This window comes from Pongo abelii, chromosome 11, assembly GCF_028885655.2.
Source record: "Pongo abelii isolate AG06213 chromosome 11, NHGRI_mPonAbe1-v2.0_pri, whole genome shotgun sequence".
Taxonomy (NCBI): domain Eukaryota; kingdom Metazoa; phylum Chordata; class Mammalia; order Primates; family Hominidae; genus Pongo; species Pongo abelii.
Genome location: NC_071996.2, coordinates 60490898 through 60511259, shown reverse-complemented (window position 1 = coordinate 60511259; position 20362 = coordinate 60490898). Strand labels below are relative to the sequence as shown.

Sequence of the window (20362 nt, the reverse complement as noted above, 5' to 3'; positions counted from 1 at the left end):
ACATACTCGAGGGAGGTATCTTGGTGATAATGGTGATGATCATGATCATGATCAAATTCTAACCACCTTTTAAAACATCAGGAAATTGCTAAAGAAAGAAAGCTAGTATTTTACCCATCCAAGGGATTCCAGTTTTGAAGAAAACCAAAAATGTAGGAAATGCAATCACCTGGATTGTGGCAGACATTGAATCTACTTTCTCAATGTTATTTCATAGCCTTCTGATGGTACAGTTGTGGTTTGAGTGAGTTATATGAAGAAGTTCATGTATCTGATTAAACAGCTTTATGTGTTACCAACTGGAAAGATAACTATGGCCTTCCAAACCACCACTGGCTGCCTCTGCAGATCCTTGTTAGAATAGAGCTGGCTCGGAACCTCAGTGGTCCTAGAGATGTTCCAACAGCTCAGGTTTCCCAGATCTCTGTACTCCTCACCCATCCCTAAGCCTCCTCCAGGGCCTCAAAATCTCAGAAGTCCCTTGAAAGAGCCAAATTAAGAGAATGAAATCATCAAATGTAAGAAGAAAACCACCAGGAAGAAACAATTTCCTTTTCTCCAAGCCCCTCAACATACCAAGCAATGCCTTACATAGGTTTAGGGCTTGGGAGGCCAGATTATGCTTTAGTTCTTGAGGGCCTTTTATGTAGCCAACAGGACCTTATGTGAGTGAATTCTCCTTCCTGGCCCTCACTTTACTTCCTACTCCAAAATCTATGAACCTAAAGTCTACAGCTAATGAAGGAGGAAAGCCTGATAAGAAATCAAAGGATTCCTCTAATCACTCCAGCCCACACTGATCTTTTGTTTCCTTTTAATTCTGAGGCATTTATTTTCTGTACCATTTATTTAATTTTAATATTTTGCTACCTTCTTATTTTTATTCTCATAAATAAAAGGATAGTAAGCTCTAGGAAAAAAAAAAAAAACACAACTCATCTAATGCCCTTGGAAAGTTGAGGGAACTGACTGGCCTAAAGTTGCAAAGCTGGTTAGTAAAAGAGTACAGATAACCACCCCAGCTAGATGCTAAGCTCCCAAGAGGTCAGAAGAGAACAGGTTGACACATCCTTCTTTTTAGATCCAACCAGCAGCTCACTTTTAATAAATGTACCTCAGGTCACCTTAATAGCAAACTAGGTTAGGTCTTGGGTCTATGACCGAAGGCTTCTTAGAGAAGTGGGATGAAAAGGAACTGCCCCTGGGACATTTAGTTATCCTGGCTGTCATCTACTAAGCTGTAGGATCTTCTCATATTCATAATCTCTTACCTTAAATGTGGTGGTATTTTGAAAGACAGTAGCTGGGCTTAGACATCAGCCCAAGCAAGACATAGCTCACAGCCTCAATGCCGTACCCTATCACCAGGGGTCCTGATGAAGTTTCTGCCCAAACAGAAAGTCGGGGTACCCTTTGTTCTCCAAGCCTTAACTTCAGGAGTCTGTTGCCACAAACTTACACAGAACAGAAATCTATATGGTGATTATAACATATGCTCAAATATAAGATGGCCACAAATACAAAGTGATTTCCCATAAGAACAGCAAAAGGAAAAGTTTTTGGCCAATTTGAATATATAAACTTTTAGGGATATGGATGAAATATTCAATTGTCTACTCATAATAATTTGTTAATTAAATTACTTGTTGATATTGAAAATGACGTACTACCTAAAATAATGCTTAATTTAGAATTTCTTGCCACCCTCATGTTTCAGAATAATTTTGTACATTCTCAAAATATATTTTCCATGTTCATTGTCTCTTTCATCATAATCACCAATTTTTTATCTTTCACCAGCTTGTCCAGAGCACATTGTTTGACATACAGCCCTTTTTGAAATCATGTGAGATGATGTCTATAAAATTTCTTTCAAACCATAAACTTTCCTAACAGTAGGGGTTCCCATTCATTCTATAAGTTGACAATACAACCACTTCCCTTTTTGCTATTTTGTGTTTTCAAAACCCAAATTTGAAAGTTTGAAGGACTACCCTAAGGAATAGTTATGAAATCTGTGTCAAATTACCATGCCTGCTTTCTAAAATGCATTTTTGTAAGATGTTCTCTATAAAACTGTAGAACTAGCAGTGATTGAATCATTTCAGGGAATGTATCTTTCCTAAATAGTGTTTTTTTTTTAAAAAAAAAAAAAAAGAAAGAAAGAAATGAGATGACCTAGAATATGAGAAACTTCAAGAAGTCTTGAATAATACCTCTATTTATATCTGTGTCTATTTTTATATCTATGTCTCCCTCCCTTTGTGAAATAACTTTGAAGGAAAAACTTTGCCTTATAGGTAAGAAGTGCCCAGTTTATACCTGTTTTCTGGAGTAATTATTAATAGTGCATTCTTTTATGCTCAAAAGTGTCCCAGTTTGGACAATATATTCAGTTGCCACTCTACTGATGGCAAGGAATATGCTGTATATTATAAATCTGTAGCCTTGTCAAGGCATTCACCATATTGGCCATTCAGTAAGCTTCCTGTAAAGCTAATATCTGCATGGCAGCCAGATGGAACTTAAAGGCATGGTGCTTGGAAATTAAAGCAATGTAACTAATTACCTAAAGTGATACTAAAATGTGTAAGATACTGAAAATTTGACTATCAGTCAACACAGCATCTGCTTCGAAGAAAACATTTTTTTAAAGAATCTTTATTTTTTAGAAATCTAATTATGAGGAACTCAGTTAAGAAGTGCTGCTTTGATCTTAGAACAGTGCATTTAGTTTATTATTAGTTTAAACTAGATATTTCATTTAATATCTCTAAGTATTGGAGATAAATTGTCCTTATTCACTTACTTTACCATTGAACCATTCAGACTTACAATGATGTCTCGTTTAAGGCAAAATTTATTTCCAAAGGACTGTCTTGCAAGTGAGTGCATTATGTGGAATGAGAGGCGAGTGAACAGATAGACTGGCTGCAAAGAGCTCTGGGCTGATGAAACTGATCAGAACTCCAAGCCCTGGGCCAGCCTGCCAGCCTTCCTCACTTTCTCATGTGTTGTGGGAGGGGCTTGGTGGGAGATAATTTGAATCATAGTGGCGGTTTCCCCCATACTGTTCTTATGGTAGTGAATAAGTCTCATGAAATCTGATGGTTTTATCAGGGGTTTCTGCTTTTGCATCTTCCTCATTTTCTCTTGCTGCCGCCGTGTAAGAAGTGCCTTTTGCCTCCTGTCATGATTCCGAGGCCTCTCCAGCCATGTGGAACTGTAAGTCCAATTAAACCTCTTTTTCTTCCCAGTTTTGGGTATGTCTTTATCAGCAGCATGAAAACAGACTAATTCAGTAAGTTGGTACCAGAAACGGGGTGTTGCTGAAAAGATACCCAAAATGTGGAAGCAACTTTGGAACTGGGTAACATGCAGAGGTTGGAACAGATTGGGGGGCTCAGAAGACAACAGGAAAATGTGGGAAAGTTTGGAACTTCCTAGAGACTTGTTGAATGGCTTTGACCAAAAGCCTATTAGTGATACGGACAATAAGGTCCAGGCTGAGGTGGTCTCAGATGGTGATGAGGAGCTTGTTGGGAACTGGAGCAAAGGTGACTCTTGTTATGTTTTAGCAAAGAGATTGGCAGCATTTTGACCCTGCCCTAGAGATTTGTGGAACTTTGAACTTGAGAGAGATGATTTAGGGTGTCTGGTGGAAGAAATTTCTAAGCAGCAAAGCATTCAAGAAGTGACTTGAGTGTTAAAGGCATTCAGTTTTATAAGGGAAGCAGAGCATAAAAGTTTGGAAAATTTGCAGCCTGACAATGTGATAGAAAAAGAAAAACCCATTTTCTAAGAAGATATTCAAGCGGGCTGCAGAAATTTGCATAAGTAAGAGGAGCCAAATGTTAATCTCCGAGAAAATGGAGAAAATGTCTCCAGGGCATGTCAGAGATCTTCACAGCAGCCCCTCCCATCACAGACCCAGAGGCCTAGGAGAAAATGGTTTTGTGGGCCTGGCCCAGGATCCCAGTGCTGTGTGCAGCCCAGGGACTTGGTGCCCTGCGTCCCAGTCACTCCAGCCGTGGCTGAAAGAAGCCAATGTAGAGCTCAGGCCACGACTTTAGAGTATACAAGCCCCAAACCTAGGGAGCTTCCACATGGTGTTGAGCCTGCAAGTGCACAGAAGTCAAGAATTGGGGTTTGGAAACCTCCGCCTAGATTTCAGATGTATAGAAATGCCTGGATACCCAGGCAGAAGTTTGCTGCAGGGGTGGGGCACTCATGGAGAATCACTGCTAAGTCAGTGCAGAAGGGAAATGTGGGGTCGGATCCCCCACACAGAGCCCCTACTGGGGCACCGTCTAGTGGAGCTATGAAAAGAGGGCCACCATCCTCCAGACTCCAGAATGGTAGATCCACCAACAGCTTGCACCGTTTGCCTGGAAAAGCCACAGACACTCAATGCCAGCCCATGAAAGCAGTCAGGAGGGAGGCTGTACCCTGCAAAGCCATAGGGGTGGAGCTGCCCAAGATCATAGAAACTTACCTCTTGCATCAGCGTGACCTGGATGTGAGACCTGGAGTCAAAAGAGATCATTTTGGAGCTTTAAAATTTGACTGCCCCGCTGGATTTCGGACTTGCATGGGTCCTGTAACCCCTTTGTAACCCCTTTGTTTTGTCCAGTTGCTTCCATTTGGAATGGCTGTATTTACCCAATACCTGTACCCCCATTGTATCTAGGAAGTAACCAGCTTGCTTTTGATTTTACAGGCTCATAGGCAGAAGGGACTTGCCTTGTCTCAGATGAGACTTTGGACTGTGGACTTTTCGGTTAATGCTGAAATGAGTTAAGACTTTAGGGGACTATTGGGAAGGCATGACTGGTTTTGAAATGTGAGGACATGAGATTCGGAGGAGCCAGGGATGGAATGATAAAGGTTTGGCTGTGTCCCCACCCAAATCTCATCTTGAATTGTACTCCCATTATTCCCATGTGTTGTGAGAGGGACCCGGTGCGAGATAATTTGAATCTTGGGGGCAGTTCCCCTATACTGTTCTCGTAGTAGTGAATAAGTCTCAAGAGATCTGATAGTTTTATCAGAGGGTTCCGCTTTTGCACCTTCCTCACTTCTTCTTGCTGTCACCATGTAAGAAGTGCCTTTCCCTCCCACCATGATTCTGAGGTCTCTCCAGCCATGTGGAAATGTAAGTCCAATTAAACCTCTTTTTCTTCCCAGTTTTGGGTATGTCTTTATCAGCAGCATGAAAATGGACTAATACAGACTGCTTGCCTGTTATATTTTATATTAAACATGACCTGGTCATCTCATGGCAGTCAGCAGGTTTGAACTGTTTCTGTGTGGCCAACTTTGGGAAGCCACTCTCCTGGAGCCACAGGTAATGTCATGGAAAAAGAGTCGTGCCAAGGTGGTGACTTATGAAGTATCCCCTCTCCTAACCATATATGCATCTCCTCCAACTACCAAGCAGCACAGAGAGGGTTCCCATGAGATATAGTCCTAGAGAGACACTCGTTCTCACATTAGGAACATGAGTCCTGCTCTCTGTATATGCTGTCATCCAATTTTGCCTGCAGTGAGCTGGCCTGATCAGAGAACAACCAAAGGACAGCTGTCCCTCAGAACAATCAGGACCTTGAGGCCTTTACTTGGGCCCCACACTGTCCTACTTTCTGCTTGAGAGCTGAAGGCATATTTCTAGAAAGAAGGCAGCCTAAGCACCAAGGGTAATGCCCTGGGAATTTTCAGCCCCTGATGCTGCTCTGTGAGGATAAGAGAAGAGGCAGAAAGAGAAACCTCTCAGAATCCTCTCCCACACTCTCCAAATACCTAAGAAACCAGGCCGCCTCAGGTCTCTTGTCGACAAGAGCTTTCCCTTCCCACCATTTCCTAACCTCACAAAGAGCACGACGGGAGATACAATGAAGAAGGATGGAGAGGAAGGCCTCAGCTATGGAGGCTGTTGTACTTCATCACCACCTCTTATGTCCTGGTGGCCTTTTGCCTCCCTCGATTATGTCCTCTTTCTTTCCGGGGCTGCTTCTTCCAGATGAAGCTGAAATGAGCGGGTAGGATGTGAGGCCAACTATCCCATGTGCCCTTGGAACATGAGGATGTGATGTTTATCCCTCCAGACCCCCTTCTACTGACCTCTTTAGGCACATTGTTCTGGAATTCAGATGAGTCAGAGGATGTCTTCCGTGTGAGGCTCTGGCCAGGAGTTGCTCTCTGAACTAATTTTACACAGATGTGTACACATATGGCCCAAAGCCCACTAAGTGACCAGCAACCTTGTCCCCAGCATTCTCTGCTGGTCTGATGCCATTGCTATATTTTCCAACCTATCCCTGTGGAATGGTGACCGTGGCCTCATCATAAACCCCAACTACTGGCTGCTCTGTCCTTGAGGTCACAGGCCGGCAGTGATCTTGCCAGTGGCTTGGCCTCCCGGAGGCTTGAGGCGGGGCTTCTTGGCTTGCATTTGCACTGTGGTGAGTCCTCAAGGCCTCCTGTACCCTGCTTTTAGCCTGTTTGGCTTCCCTCCCCTGTAGCTCTCCTCCCTGCAGGCCTGCTGGCCTCCACACTCCAAGACAGTTAGGATAACATCTAAAGCACGTGGAGTTGCTGGGAAGAAAGGCTCAGGTCTGCATCAGCCAAGCCACAGCTCTGCTGTCATTTTTGGTCCACAATGGCCCTGGGGTTATTGCATTTATCCAGAGCATTTCCACGCCCACACCCTCCCCTCCACCCTGACCTTTTTATATTTTCTGATCCTTTTTTTTTTTTTTTTTGAGAGTGAGTCTCACTCTGTCACCCAGGCTGGAGTGCAAAGGCATGATCTCAGCTCACTGCAACCTCCACCTCCTGGGTTCAAGCGATTCTCCTGCCTCAGCCTCCCGAGTAGCTGGGATTACAGGCACCCCGCCATCATGCCTGGCTAATTTTTATATTTTTGTAGAGATGGGGTTTCACCATGTTGTCCGGGCTGGTCTTGAACTCCTGACCTCAGGTGATTCACCCACCTTGACCTCCCAAAATGCTGGGATTATAGGTGTGAGCCACTGCACCTGGCCCTATTTTCTGATCTTGATTGTATACCAATAAAAAGAAAAATTTACCAGATTATAATTTTTTTTTTTATGACCAGATTGCACCTGCTACTTTTCCAAAAAGCCAACTTTTCAAAATGCTTTAAAAAACACTCCCTTTGAGTGACATTTTTCATTTTGCAAAGACTATGGCTTTTTCTCAAACAGATTTTTATCTTTTTTCTGGGGTCTGATGTGGAAACCTCACTAAATTCCTCCATCTAGAGCATGTCAGTATTTGATTAAAATGTGAGTTTGAAGGCTCTCCTGTGAAGCCATTTCTTCTTGCATCCTTTTAAAATTAACACTCACGTTAAAAACTGATGACATTTAATGTTGAAAATAAGCTAAACCTGATGGTAACTCTCTGAGCTCTTCAAATTGATGCCGAAGGTAGCCACCTTGTGGCTACTGTGGAAACTGCCACTTAGACCTGATTTTTCCCAGGCATTGGGGCCCTACTGCTAATTAAATTAAATGACTCTTGAGATTATCTTTTCCCATGCAGTTTACATCCCAATCCTGCTCCTCTACAGGTCAACTTGTAGTGATATCCTGGCAGTTTGGGGGCAAGAAAGCTATTCTAAATGGCCTCAGTGGGTTAGTTGAAAGAAGCCTTTTGGTCTTTAAACTAAGGAGAAGAGATAACCTCCCAGGAAGCCCAGGTCTTTGTCTTCCTCAAACCCTATATGCTCTAAGTCCCATATTTTAAAAAATATGCTCCAGGGGATCCCTATATCCGCATTCCTGAGTAAGATCTTTAAAATGCAGGTTGCTGGGGGCCCTTCTCAAGACCTAAGAATTGGAATGTCTAAGTCCTGGGATTTGCATTTTAAACAAATTTCTCAGGTGAATTTTTAATGCACATTCAAGTTCTGACAATGCTACATTTTAGTCTATTAAGGAAAGAAACTAGAGGCCTAACATATGAAATGCTTTTGACCCTAGGCAATCTCCCTTGGGCTCTGGGAGGGAGGGGATCCAGAGCTGAAGAGAGCTCAAGAGACCAATGCAGGAGTTCTCAAAAGCCCCTGACGACCCAAATGTTTGCTGCTTGAACATAGGAGGCTCCACCACAGTGACCTGGCAACTTTGGTCAAACCCTCTAAACAAGAAGCCATGGGCCACCAGAAGAGTGCCCTGCTTGTGTAGTGTGTCTCCCTCTGGCCTGCATAGGAATCAGCAAAAGGCAGTTAGAAGGAGAGGCAACTCTGCAGGCTACTCCATCACCCCCACCCAACTCCCACCGTGTCCACCCCACCCCAAAGCTCCATGTCCCAACTCGATGCGAAAGGCAAGAGACCAGCTTCCAGGCCAGGCTCTCCTGCTGACCAGCCATGTGAACGTGGACAGGTCGCTGGCTTCAGGTGTTATTGCTGTAAATGGAAGCAGTTGGATAACCATCACTTCGCTTCTTTCCAGTTCTAACATTCTGTGATCTCATTTTGAGCTTTCAGAGGGAGAGGAGGCTCTTTATGAGAAGTGATCTTGGGAGTCCAGATTCCAAGCTTAGCATTAAGCCTTTGCTGTTTGTAGCAATTAATTCTTATGGAGTGTCACAGTGAGAATTGAGATCCTCTGCCAATACAAAAACAATAAACTTTGGCAATGTCAACTGTCTATATTGGGGGTAAAGCAGCACTGGACTGAAAGCCTTCCAAATCACCCCCCCCAACTGACATCAACCCCATGACCTCATCACACCCTCCCCTCCTCACCCACTCTTCTCCAAAGACTTTAACACACCCCATCCTCATACACGCCCTTCCCCCACCCACCCCCACCTCCCAACCAGGCCTCCTGTCTCTGAACCCACTTCCTGCTCTAGCATTCATTTTGTTGGATGCTGAGATACCTGTAAGAATGTCTAGGTGGAGACTTCACCCAGATCATCCTTCTTATCCTTTCAAGATCATTGCCCCCAGGTGCCACTCCTCTGAGACTCCACCATTCCCTATGCATACTCAGCTCAGTTCTTAACCTGTGACATTATAATCATATGCTTTTATGCCTATATCCCTAAATGGAAGATCTGTGGCTGCCACATACTGAATATTCAATAAATGTTTCCTTGAATGAATGACAGTAGGAATGAAAGAATGAGTGGATAAATAAGGAATTAAGAAGATGCAAGCTGACTATTGTACAGAACCTCTATACCTATTCTTTGCACAAGTCTGGATGAGGAAAGAAGAACCTGGTCCAGACTCTCTTGACTCTGGAGCATTTTGGGGAGAAGATGGGAATGGAGGGCTGTGCCTGCAGTAGAAGCAGCATGGTGGGTTATCAAAGCATTTGCTCATCAAAGCACAGGTCAGTGAAATCAACTATTGGGTTGTGTCAATTTAGTGGGTTCAGACCAACATTTTTAAATGAAGTATAACATAATAGAATAAATTAGAAAACATGTCTCTTAGTAAGTTCAAGTACAGCTTTATGGAACCTTTTTTTTTTTTTTTTTTTTGAGACAAGTCTCACTCTGTTGCCTGGGCTGGAGTGCAGTGGTGTGATCTCGACTCACTGCAACCTCCGCCTCCTGGGTTCAAGCAATTCTCCTGCCTCAGCTTCCTGAGTAGCTGGGATTACAGGCGCCTGCCACTACGCCCAGCTAATTTTTTGTATTTTTTGTAGAGACAGGGTTTCACCATGTTGGCCAGGCTGGTCTCGAACTCCTGACCTTGTGATTTGCCCGCCTCGGCCTCCCAAAGTGCTGGGATTACAGGCATAAGCCACTGCACCTGGCCAAAACTTTTATTATATAGTCATGTGCAAAATATACTTCTTTACTACACACAGTGGTCAAAAAATGTAGAAGCCACTCATCTAGGAAATACTTCCTAATACTTTACTAAATACTTCATTCACTCAATTTGGAAAAAAAAAAAAAAAAACCTGCTGACTTTATGGTATGGCTTCCATTTATTGGAATGTGGGGATCCATTTGTTAGGAAATGTATATGGATTCCATGCTGTTTTTGAGAGAGCTATATGTTTTCCAATTACTTGAAATGATAATGATCTGATCTCATCTAATTTCAATTATGTTCAGAATACGTATAATGATCTGATCTCATCTAATTTCAATTATGTTCAGAATAGGTATCTTTCATAGAGATAAATAATTTAAGAAAATTTTCCTAAAATAGGGATCTTCCCTCTGTTTTGTCTTTTATGTCTTCCCATGTAGAGCCTGTCTATGATGATAGTATAATACTAGCTCTCTCTCTTTCCTACCAAGGTGAAAAAGCCATTTTCTAAGAGTTAGTAGAAAAGAAGTGATAAAAGCAAATTAAAAATCTTAAATTCCAATATCAAACTTTGATAAATCTATCTAAATAGCTCCATGGGAAATCATAGTGACAGGTGAGATAATAAAATTAAAATCACAAAGGAAAGCAAATATCAACTAGCTTTGTTAAGAACATGAATCCAAGCACATAGGATACAATTTCTTCTCTGCTGTGTTTTGTTCTCCGATGAACAGACAGCCATGTGTTAGGTTTTCCCTGGTTTGGCCTTAACACTGTCCCCAGTCTCGTCTGTTGACACCATATGGGATTGTCACGCTTCTTTGTTTATGAAGAGTCTCCTGGAATCTTAAAATTAAGTTTCAGTATCAGACCAGCATCCAAAACCAATCCAGATACATACTTAGACTGGCTTGGTGTTTAAAAAGACTTCATGTTAACAGTTAAAAGTCAGAACATTTCTTTTAAAAATTAGGGTTCTTGACTTCTCTTGGAAAGGTTAAAATATTTAGAAGTGCAAGACCCATATTACTGCATGGAGACTATTGCTCTTAACCTAGGTCCAGGGGACCCCTGTGTTTTGATACAGTTTCCTCTGTAATCCTACGTATTTTATTTTCTTTATTTAAAAGCGTCATCTTGAGAAGGGATCCATGGGCTTCACTAGACTGCCAGAGGGGCTCATGGCCCAATAAAGGCTGAGACCACCCTAGTGTAGAGCCAAGCAGCAGCTGTCCCCTTGATCCCTGTTCTCATCATTCTTTACTTTCTCTGAAGCCACACATCTGTTTTCATTTTCCATTGCACTAACAGTTTTCCTGGAGTCAAGAAATATTTTCCTGTAATTATGTCTCTATCAAAAATTGGAAAAAGAAAAATGAATTGAGGGCTTTGGAATTATTACACTAAGCTGCTCCACTTATTTATGCCAGCTCACTGGCCTCTGGTCCACAAGGATTGCGTTTAACATCCTTGAACACCAGTGAAGCACAGCCACCAACCAGTCAGAATGGTTGCCATCTGTGCACAAAAAATGCCAGTGCGTGCCCTGTGAACCCCAGCCCTGTGCCTGGAGGATTTCCATCCCTGCTTCAGCAGGCTTCTCTAGCTCTCTGGGTGTCATTCCATCTTGCATCTGTCCTTCTTCCTGGAATATCAGGGAGTGTGAGCAGTGGTCTATTTGGAGTGTGCTTGGGAGCATCCTGGGGAACTAGGAGAAGATCAATTTCTCCTTTTTGGCAAAGGAGCAGAGGATGCCAGCTCCACCCTGCCGTCCAGTCTCTGGACTTGAGGGGAAATGGAGATGATCATCATCATGTCCACACTTGTCCTGCATAGTGCAGTTAACAGAGCTGTCTCCCTGGGCCCTCAGCTGAGGGATCCTCATAACAAACCTTCTGAAGAAAGAGCTGGAACTAACCCCACTTTGCAAAGGAGGACCATGGACAGTCAAAGACCAGGAGCAGCGAAGTCAGAAGGAGAACACAGACCTGCATTTTAGTCCATTCAAACACTTCGAAAACACTCACTCCTCAAGGGAAGTGACTTTTTGGGATTTCCACAGCAAGTGCTTAATAAGTCTTTTTTTAAAAAAAAAACAAACAAAACAAAACAAAAAAAAAACAGGCCTTGTTTAATGCATTAATATTTTAACAGAGCAAGTCTGGGCCTTTCAAGCAAATCTAGTCACTACTCAACAGTCACCTTAGCCTTTATGCTAGGTACAAAGAGACAGATTTTGGATTTTACATGGAAGATGGGCTTTTTGTGACAGTAAAATGTTTTATTTTATTTTTACAAATTATAATACAATAAAATTGACTTTTTCTTTTGGTGTATAAAATTTTAACCCATGTATAAATTTATGTAACCACCTTCAGGATACAGATCTATCACTCTAAAAAACTCCTTCATGCTACTTCTTTGTCTTAAAAAAATATATACTGATATACATGTAAAATGAAAGCTACAAGGATATTTGTAAAATAAAGTGTACATTTTATCCTTATGAAATCAAGATAGAATTTCTCTCTCTTTCTCTCTCTTTCTTGTGTGTGTGTGTGTGTGTGTGTGTGTTAAAGGATTGTATTTCCTTCCACTTTGGAGGATATAAATTCTTGAGAAATAACCTATACAGGCTATCATTAAAGAGAATTTTCAATAATTCTTTAAAGCAATATGATGGTTTAACCCTTTTCAGATTGTGATGGAAGGCATAAGAGGAAGCAAGGTGAACCATTGGGGTGGTGCCTAAACATAGTGGCCCCAGGAGTGAGGCTTCTGAACATTTTCCCCACCCCAACCCACAAGGTCTTCTGTGCTTATACTACTCCCTGCTCCCTCCTCCAGCAATGGATCTGGATATCTCTCCAGGTTTGTCCTCTCTTCTCTCTCCTGCCTCCTTTCATATCCCACCAACTTGCCTCTTTTTTACCTTTTGTGGAGACAAAAGTGACTCCATCTTGGATGCTAATCCACCATCTTGACTTTTCATCAGCCCCAGTTCTATGAAGGCCTCCTGATTCCTCCTTTATTTACTGTCCCTAGTGTAAGAACATGTGCTCCTAATTTTAGATCAAAGCAATCTTGATGTTTTCACACAAATTATAGGCTTTGACACATATAGCATTCTTGCTTGTTCTGGATGGTTTAATTGTCTTGCTAGAGTACGTATACCCTTTCCTTATGGTGGATAAGCCTTGGGTTTGTGGAGTAACCATGTGGAGATCTACCTATCTTGGGGCCACCCAAGACCATGCTTCTGTCTATAATTTCCCTCAATAAATTACCCAATACAAACAAAGTGGATTTGTCTACCAGCTCCTTTAGTTTCTCGGCTCCTTCAACATCTGGGGGCTGTTAAGCATATATGGCCGTTTCACAGAACTCCTAGGAAAAGGAGATATAAAGATCCAAGAAGAGTGGGAAAGAGAAGGTGTTCTGAGAGACAGGAATGTAAGAGTGTATTGACAAAAGGGAAAAGATATCCTTTTTCTGTCCCACTAAAATTTTACCTAGTTTGGACTCTTCCTGTTCACCTAACATGGCCTAAAGTAACAGGTAGCTGTCCTCTCTCCCTACCTGCTTTCCAGCTAGAGAGATTACGCAGCCCCCTTCCCCCACCGACACCTGGGAAACAGCCATGCACCTGCCTTCCAGCCTTGCAGCCTGCTCTTCTGCACCCACTTGGTCGACCCTGCCCTTGGGCCCCTCCCTTAGAAGAAGGATGGGAGCTGAGAGAAAAGGGAGGAGGGGGGAGAGAAGAGAAGGGAGGAACAATGGGTACAGGTAAAAAGGAAGCTAATGCTCACTCGCATTCAGTGAATTCCTAATAAGAAAAAAAGACACAGTGCCAGGTTCACTGCCCTCTATAAATATTGGAACAGAGAATAGTAGCATAATCCAAACCGTCTTAATAAGACTTCTGAATTCTGTAAACAAGTGCACCCTTACTAGATATTTTTGGAAGCAGCTATTTCTTGGGATTTCACAGGAAGAGGAGCTTTTATTTAGTCACTAAAACTAGTGTCCTTTGGATAATGCTTACTATGACACCACATACAAGAGGCTGTTTGCTAAATGACTTTCGTTGGTTACGATATCATGTAGTTATTCTATATGACTTCAGTGGGAAAGAGAAGAAATAGCTAAGTCAGTGGTTTTCTCATTTTTAAAACATTAATTATCATTACATCCAAATGAGGCTTCACATACAGTGTTAAGGTAAAGACCAAACTGTATTCATTGTGTATGCATATATATATGATATATATTTAATAGACTACAACTATACAACTATTTTCAAAGTATATAAGCTTAAAAAGAAGAAACAAAGAATGATAGAAAATGAATTGTTTGTGCTTCATTGAAAAATGTACAAGAGTTTGATATAATCGAAGTGTTGCAACCCAGTGAAATTTTAGCCGTAAGTAAAAAGCACTTGAATATCTTAATTAGTTTTGGAGTCAAAGTTGGTTCCCCCTATATGGGAATGAACTCATCCCACAAGCCCACATCAGCTTACAGAGTTGTATGTCCAAAAACGAATAACTACATAAACCAGATATTGAGAGTATGAACTTTTCCCAGTTTCAACACTCAGCTATGCAAAGATTTGACTTTATGTTTCTATAATAGCTAGCTTTAACTTTTGAATCCTTGTTTCAACTTGGTAGCAGAAATGTTAAGTGTGCCCATTTGAGGTAAAACTTAGTTACTTCTAGAGTTAAAATCAGTAAGTTTTGGGTAAATAGCCATTTCAAGATGCATCCCTGCTCCTGCTTCCTTCCAGGAGAGATATAAGTACTAAGACGACTTCTGTATTGTCCAGAAAGGTAAATTTATGGCTTAAATATGTTGTTCTATTATTCACAAGGTACTTCTGGGTCACCTTCGCTATAAAAGTGGAGAATATTTTTAAAATAAAGTTAGGACACACTCCATAAAAGTTTTACAACTCACTTAAAATCATAGAAGAGCTGTATATTTCAAGATGAAGATTTAAGCTCTGGTTATTTAACAGGGTCTTAAGAGGCAGGAATTGCTGTGTCAACTAATGTTGTGCACTATATTTCATTACTGCCTTTATGTTTTTTAAATACCTCAAGAATAAAGTTTGTTTAAAATGTCACACTTTGCAAACTGCACGTTATATCCATAGAATACACTAGTACCACTCCCATTCCTTTTATTTATTACAGTAGATTAGTTATGGACCCTCTGCCATAGTATCTTGGCTTATTAAGATACTGCATGCTAAAAAGCATAGATGGCCCTGTAATGAGCAGTTACAAAATCTAGTCACCCGTTCTTCCTTGGCTCTCCTTTTTGTTCAGAGGGAAAAATTGAGGATTGGACCTGTGCCTGAAACATTAACCACCTGATTCTGCTTGTGGGGTGGGGACAGAAAAGGGCCATCTCAACACTTAATTATTGAGAAATCCTCCATATCTCTCCAGGATTAGAGAAAAGGATTAACAATCATCAAGGTTGCTTGAACAAATCTCAAGTTCAAATTCCAGAGGAAAACTGGATGGTCTAGGGTGATCAAAACCTAGACCCAGGGCTGGGCGCAGTGGCTGACACCTGTAATGCAGCACTTTAGATGCCAAGGCAGGCAGATCACTTGAGGTCAGAAGTTCAAGACCAGCCTGGTCAACATGGTGAAGCCCTGTCTCTACTAAAAATACAAAAATTAGCTGGGTTTGGTGGCAGGTGCCTATAATCCCAGCCACTTGGGAGGCTGAGGCAGGAGAATCGCTTGAACCCAGGAGGTGGAGGTTGCAGTGAGCTGAGATTGCACCGTTGCACTCCAGCCTGGGCAACATGAGTGAAACTCTGTCTCAAAAAAAAAAAATCATCTAATTCACAAGAATTTTTTTTGCTAACATAAGTCATCCATAAACCTCTATGTAAGGTGAGCCCTTTATGAGACAACTTGATCCCTACAAAGTATTCAATAAATACAACGGGCACTAAAAGAGACTCTTAATGAAAAGGGACAATTTAGAAATATTTTCTTAATTGACATCAAGAAAAAAAGGTAATTTTTAAAAAATAATCTGTTAGTTGTTTTTTTTTTTTAAACAAGTGTTAGGATGTGGAGAAATTGGAACCCTTGTGCACTGTTGGTGGCATTGCAAAATGGGGCTACTGCCATGGAAAATAGTGTGGTGGTTCTCCAAAAAATTAAAAATAGAATTACCATATGACCCAGCAATTTCCCTTCTGGGTATATGTGTTAGTCCTTTTTCATACCACTATAAAGAACTACCTGAGACTGGGTAATTTATGAACAAAAGAGGTTTAATTGACTCACAGTTCCACAGCCTGTACAGGAAGCATGGCTGGGAGTCCTCAGGAAACTTACAATCATGGTGGAAGGTGAAGGGGAAGCAGGCACATCTTACCACGGTGCAGCAGGAGAGAGAGATGGAGAGCAAAGGGGTAAGTGCTACACACTTTCAAACAACCAAATCTTGTGAGAGCTCACTATCACAAGAACAGCAAGGGGGAAGTCTGCCCCATGATTCAGTCACCTCCCACCAGGCCCCTCCCCTGACACGTGGAGATTACAATTCAAGATGAGATTTGGTGGGGACACAGAGCAAAACCACATCCGTATATAACCAGAGTCTCAAAAGAGATATTTGCACAGCCATGTTCACAGCAGCACTATTCACAATAGCTAGGAAATGGAAGCAATCTAGATATCCAACAACAGATGAATGGATAAACAAAATGTGGCATATACATACAGTGGAGCATTATTCAGCCTAAAAAAGGAAGGAAATTATGTCACATGCTGTAACATGGTTGAACCTTGAGGATATTATGTTACGTGAAATAAGCCAGTCACAAAAAAAGATCAATACTATATGATTCCACTTATATGAGGTATCTAAAGTAGTTAAATTCATAGAAACAAAGTAGAGTGGTGGCTGCCAAGAGCTGGGAAAGGGGGAGTGGGAAATTGTTGTTTAATGGGTATAGAGTTTTAGTTGTGCAAGATAAAAAGTTCTGGAGATCTGTTTAACAAGAATGTGAATATACTTAACACTACTAAACTGTACACTTTAAAATGGTTAAGATGGTAAATTTGACAGTGTGTTTTCGTTTAATTATAATTTAAAAAAAAATGTTAGTTTGTCTAATGATCATAATGAAGATTAATTAAATTGTGCTCAAAAGAGGTATTATGGGATAGGAATACAGGTAATTTTATTCTCTTTATTGTTGCTGGACCGAGTTTTCTGCTTCCTACATATCAGAATGGCTAGGCATTCCAAGATAATCTATCACCATAGAATCTAAGGATTCTTTTGGAATATAAGCATCATTTTCAAAAGTAATTTGTGATGCAAGAGTTGCTTAGAACCAAATTTCCCTAGGAAACTTAATGGTTTGGGTGTTTTATTATGGGGTGGAGGGAGAAGACGTGGTAGAAGTTGGCATGATCTCTATTTGGGTGAGGCTCTTTTTGTATTTTTGATAGAGAATAGCTGTATTAATCAGTAGCGTATTATAGAAGGCATATGTCTTATGTTTCATTGCTTAGTTTTATGTTGTGCAGCAGCAATTTGCTAACCACAGTCCTGAAGAAATACAGCCATGCAGCAAAAGAAGCATTTATTATCAGAAACACATTTCTTTTCTGACATTACGGGGGAGTGGGAGGGAAGGTCCAGATTAACTCTACTTTTTAATAAGAGATGGAGTGCTATTGGAAAACTATTAAGGAAACTGTGGCTTTAGCTCGGATTCAAGGAAGCCCATAAGAAAAATTTACTACCTTCCAGCTTAATACTGCAGCAGGGCCCGTTCTACAGACCCACTGCTGCCTGAATGATTCTGGAGAGTATTTGCGAGCTGGGGTTGTTCTAGGAGAGGCAATCAGCCGCTGATGAGCTCCCCTGCTTAACTGTCCTAATTGATTCCACCAGACCTCCTAGTAGACTAGTTGCTAACCCTGCCCCATCCCAAGTCTGGCCTGGCTCTTTCTGATGGCAAAGTCCTCAGAGACCATTTGCCAGTCTGGAGTTGGGCCTTGGAACTGCTGAACAGGCTTGTAAAGCAGATGCGTAGTAAATGCTGCAGCCAAGTGCACAGCACATTTTCCTAAGTGGAAATCCTGTGTTACAGACAGAACATTACTTAACAGTAGGTGGGCAGTTGAATCCTAAACAGCTCAGTTCTTCCCCATCAGAGACCCTGCAGAAGCAGGCTTCTGCCACAGCTGTGGGAGGAAGAACAGTTCTTGTAACTGTTAGGAGCAGACAGTGGCTAACAGAAACAGGCTCTTGGGAAGTCCCTGTCTGTGATTTTCCTACGTAAACACAAGAAAACAAAACCCCTGGGCTTGCCGTTCACACAAGCAAGCTGCACAAAGCTTTCTTTCCTTCATCTGCATGTGCTAGTGTGCTGTTCTTCCTTTAGGTTTTACTGCTGCTTAAAGGTGTTTTTGTCCAGATATGTAAAGGTGCCTCGCCCTTCTCCTTCTCAGGAAAAATAACTATTTATTGAGTGCCTGTTGCCATGCAGGAACTCTGTATCCATCATCTCACCTCTTCCTCATCAAACACATCTCTTCCGAGTGAGCTGCCAAATTACACTGCTGGCTTCCCAACCTGAGGTTTTGCTTCTGTTTACATTTTACCAGAGCAAGAGAGAAAAAGTCACAAATGATGTGCTGTCTTCTCATTTTACTAATCCCCTCTTCCCCAGGCGTTTCCACATCTAGAATTAAATATCTGGGCCTTGGCAGCCAGGCCAACCCCTAACATCAGGAAAGCCCAGGCAAGAGCACAAATGGATGCCCATATGCCTAAAGCTGTAAGAGTTATAATGCCCCTTTAATGCCTCCTCATGTCCATGTTGGATATGTGCATTAAAATTCATGAAAAAGAATTAATTATTGGCCAGGTGTGGTGGCTCATGCCTGTAATCCCAGCACTTTGGGAGGCCGAAGTCAGAGGATCACTTAAAGCCAGGAGTTTGAGACCAGCCTGTGCAACATAGTGAGATGCCGTCTCTACAAAAAATAAAACTTTTTAAAAAAATTAGCCAGTTTTGGTGGCAATACCTGTCATTTTAGCTACTCGGGAGACTGAGATGGGAGGATTGCTTGAGGCCAGGAGCTACGATCGTGCCACTGCACTCCAGCCTGGGAAACAGCAAGAATCTATTTCAAAAAAAAGAAAAAAAGAAAGATTATAATAGCTTAAATTGGAAACAATCTAAATATTCAACAATGGGGCATTGATTAATTTGATTATAATATTTCTCCATATAGTAGGGTATGAGATCATCATTTAAAATTTTTAGTAATATTTATAAGTTATTTTGAGTTTATTAAGTGAATAAAGATTATTAAAGTGTCTTTGTAATTATTGTTTTGTTTAAAGTATATATACACATAAAAAGATGATCCAACAAAATAGTTACCATCTCCTTGTAGTGACTTCATAAATTATGTTTTCTTCTATGTATTAGTATTTTCTAAAAATTGGTATAATGAGGGAAAATAAATAAATTTATAATAAAAATATGTTATGCTTTAATCTAATAATTCTGTTTCCAGGAATCTCTTTTAAGGATCAAAGATGTGGTTAAATATCACAAGATAATTTATCACAATGTTATTCATAATTTTAAAATTATATCAGCTAGGCACGGTGGCTCATGCCTGTAATCCCAGCACTTTGAGAGGGCGAGGTGGGTGGATCACCTGAGGTCAGGAGTTTGAGACCAGCCTGGCCAACGTGGTGAAACCCCGTCTCTACTAAAAATACACACGAACATCAGCCAGGTGTGGTGGCACGTGCCTGTAATTGCAGCTACTCAGGAAGCTGAGGCAGGAGAATCGCTTGAATCCGGTAGGCAGAGGTTGCAGCGAGCCGAGATCATTTCACCGTACTCCAGCCTGGGCAACTGGAGACTCCCTCTCAAAAAAAAAAAAATGTAGAAACAATTCAGTAAGATTGTTGAACCTTTGAAACTTCCTCATGTTTATTCTGTTCTTAAAATTTTCTCTTTTCCTCAGAGTGATTAGCAATCAAACTCTTTTTTAAAAGGCTTACGTGCACTGGTCTATGTGGGCAGAGAGTACAGGGAGGCACCAAGAGTGAGCATGCAAACACTAAAGCCAGGACTGCAGAGGAGAAGATACCCAAAGGATAAAAAAGATGCTCACTGAGTCAAGTAGATGAAAACCAGCCTTCCTGGTGTAAGCTCTAAGCAAGAGGGGAGACCATATACGGCCATAACCAGGGAGTGGAAAAGCCCCAGAATTTTAGAAGGAAAGGAACCTTGTGGTTTCTTCAGCTCCAGGAAATAGCAAACACACCCCTATCCCCACCCCACTACCATTTACACCTACCCTAGGATCTTCTATTCAATTAGAAAATATTTCATTTATCGAGCAAATATTTGTTGAGTGATGTGCCAGGCATAGACAGGAGAGGAAAGGAGGAAGTCTGTTTCAATTAGCCAAGTTGGTTTATTCGTTTCTTCCTTCTTTAAACAAACGGCTCCTTCCCTCCCTCCCTCCAGACAAGT

At 41.4% G+C, this 20362-nt stretch overlaps 1 protein-coding gene across 1 annotated transcript in view; it reads right to left on the bottom strand.

Moving 5' to 3' along the window:
* Nucleotides 1–20362, bottom strand: part of UPP2 (uridine phosphorylase 2) — a 141385-nt gene that overhangs the window by 105335 nt on the left and 15688 nt on the right. The window contains exon 2 of the mRNA XM_063712609.1: nt 16121–16210. Coding sequence (XP_063568679.1) covers nt 16121–16210 — 90 coding nt within the window. The remainder of the gene's footprint in view (nt 1–16120; nt 16211–20362) is intronic.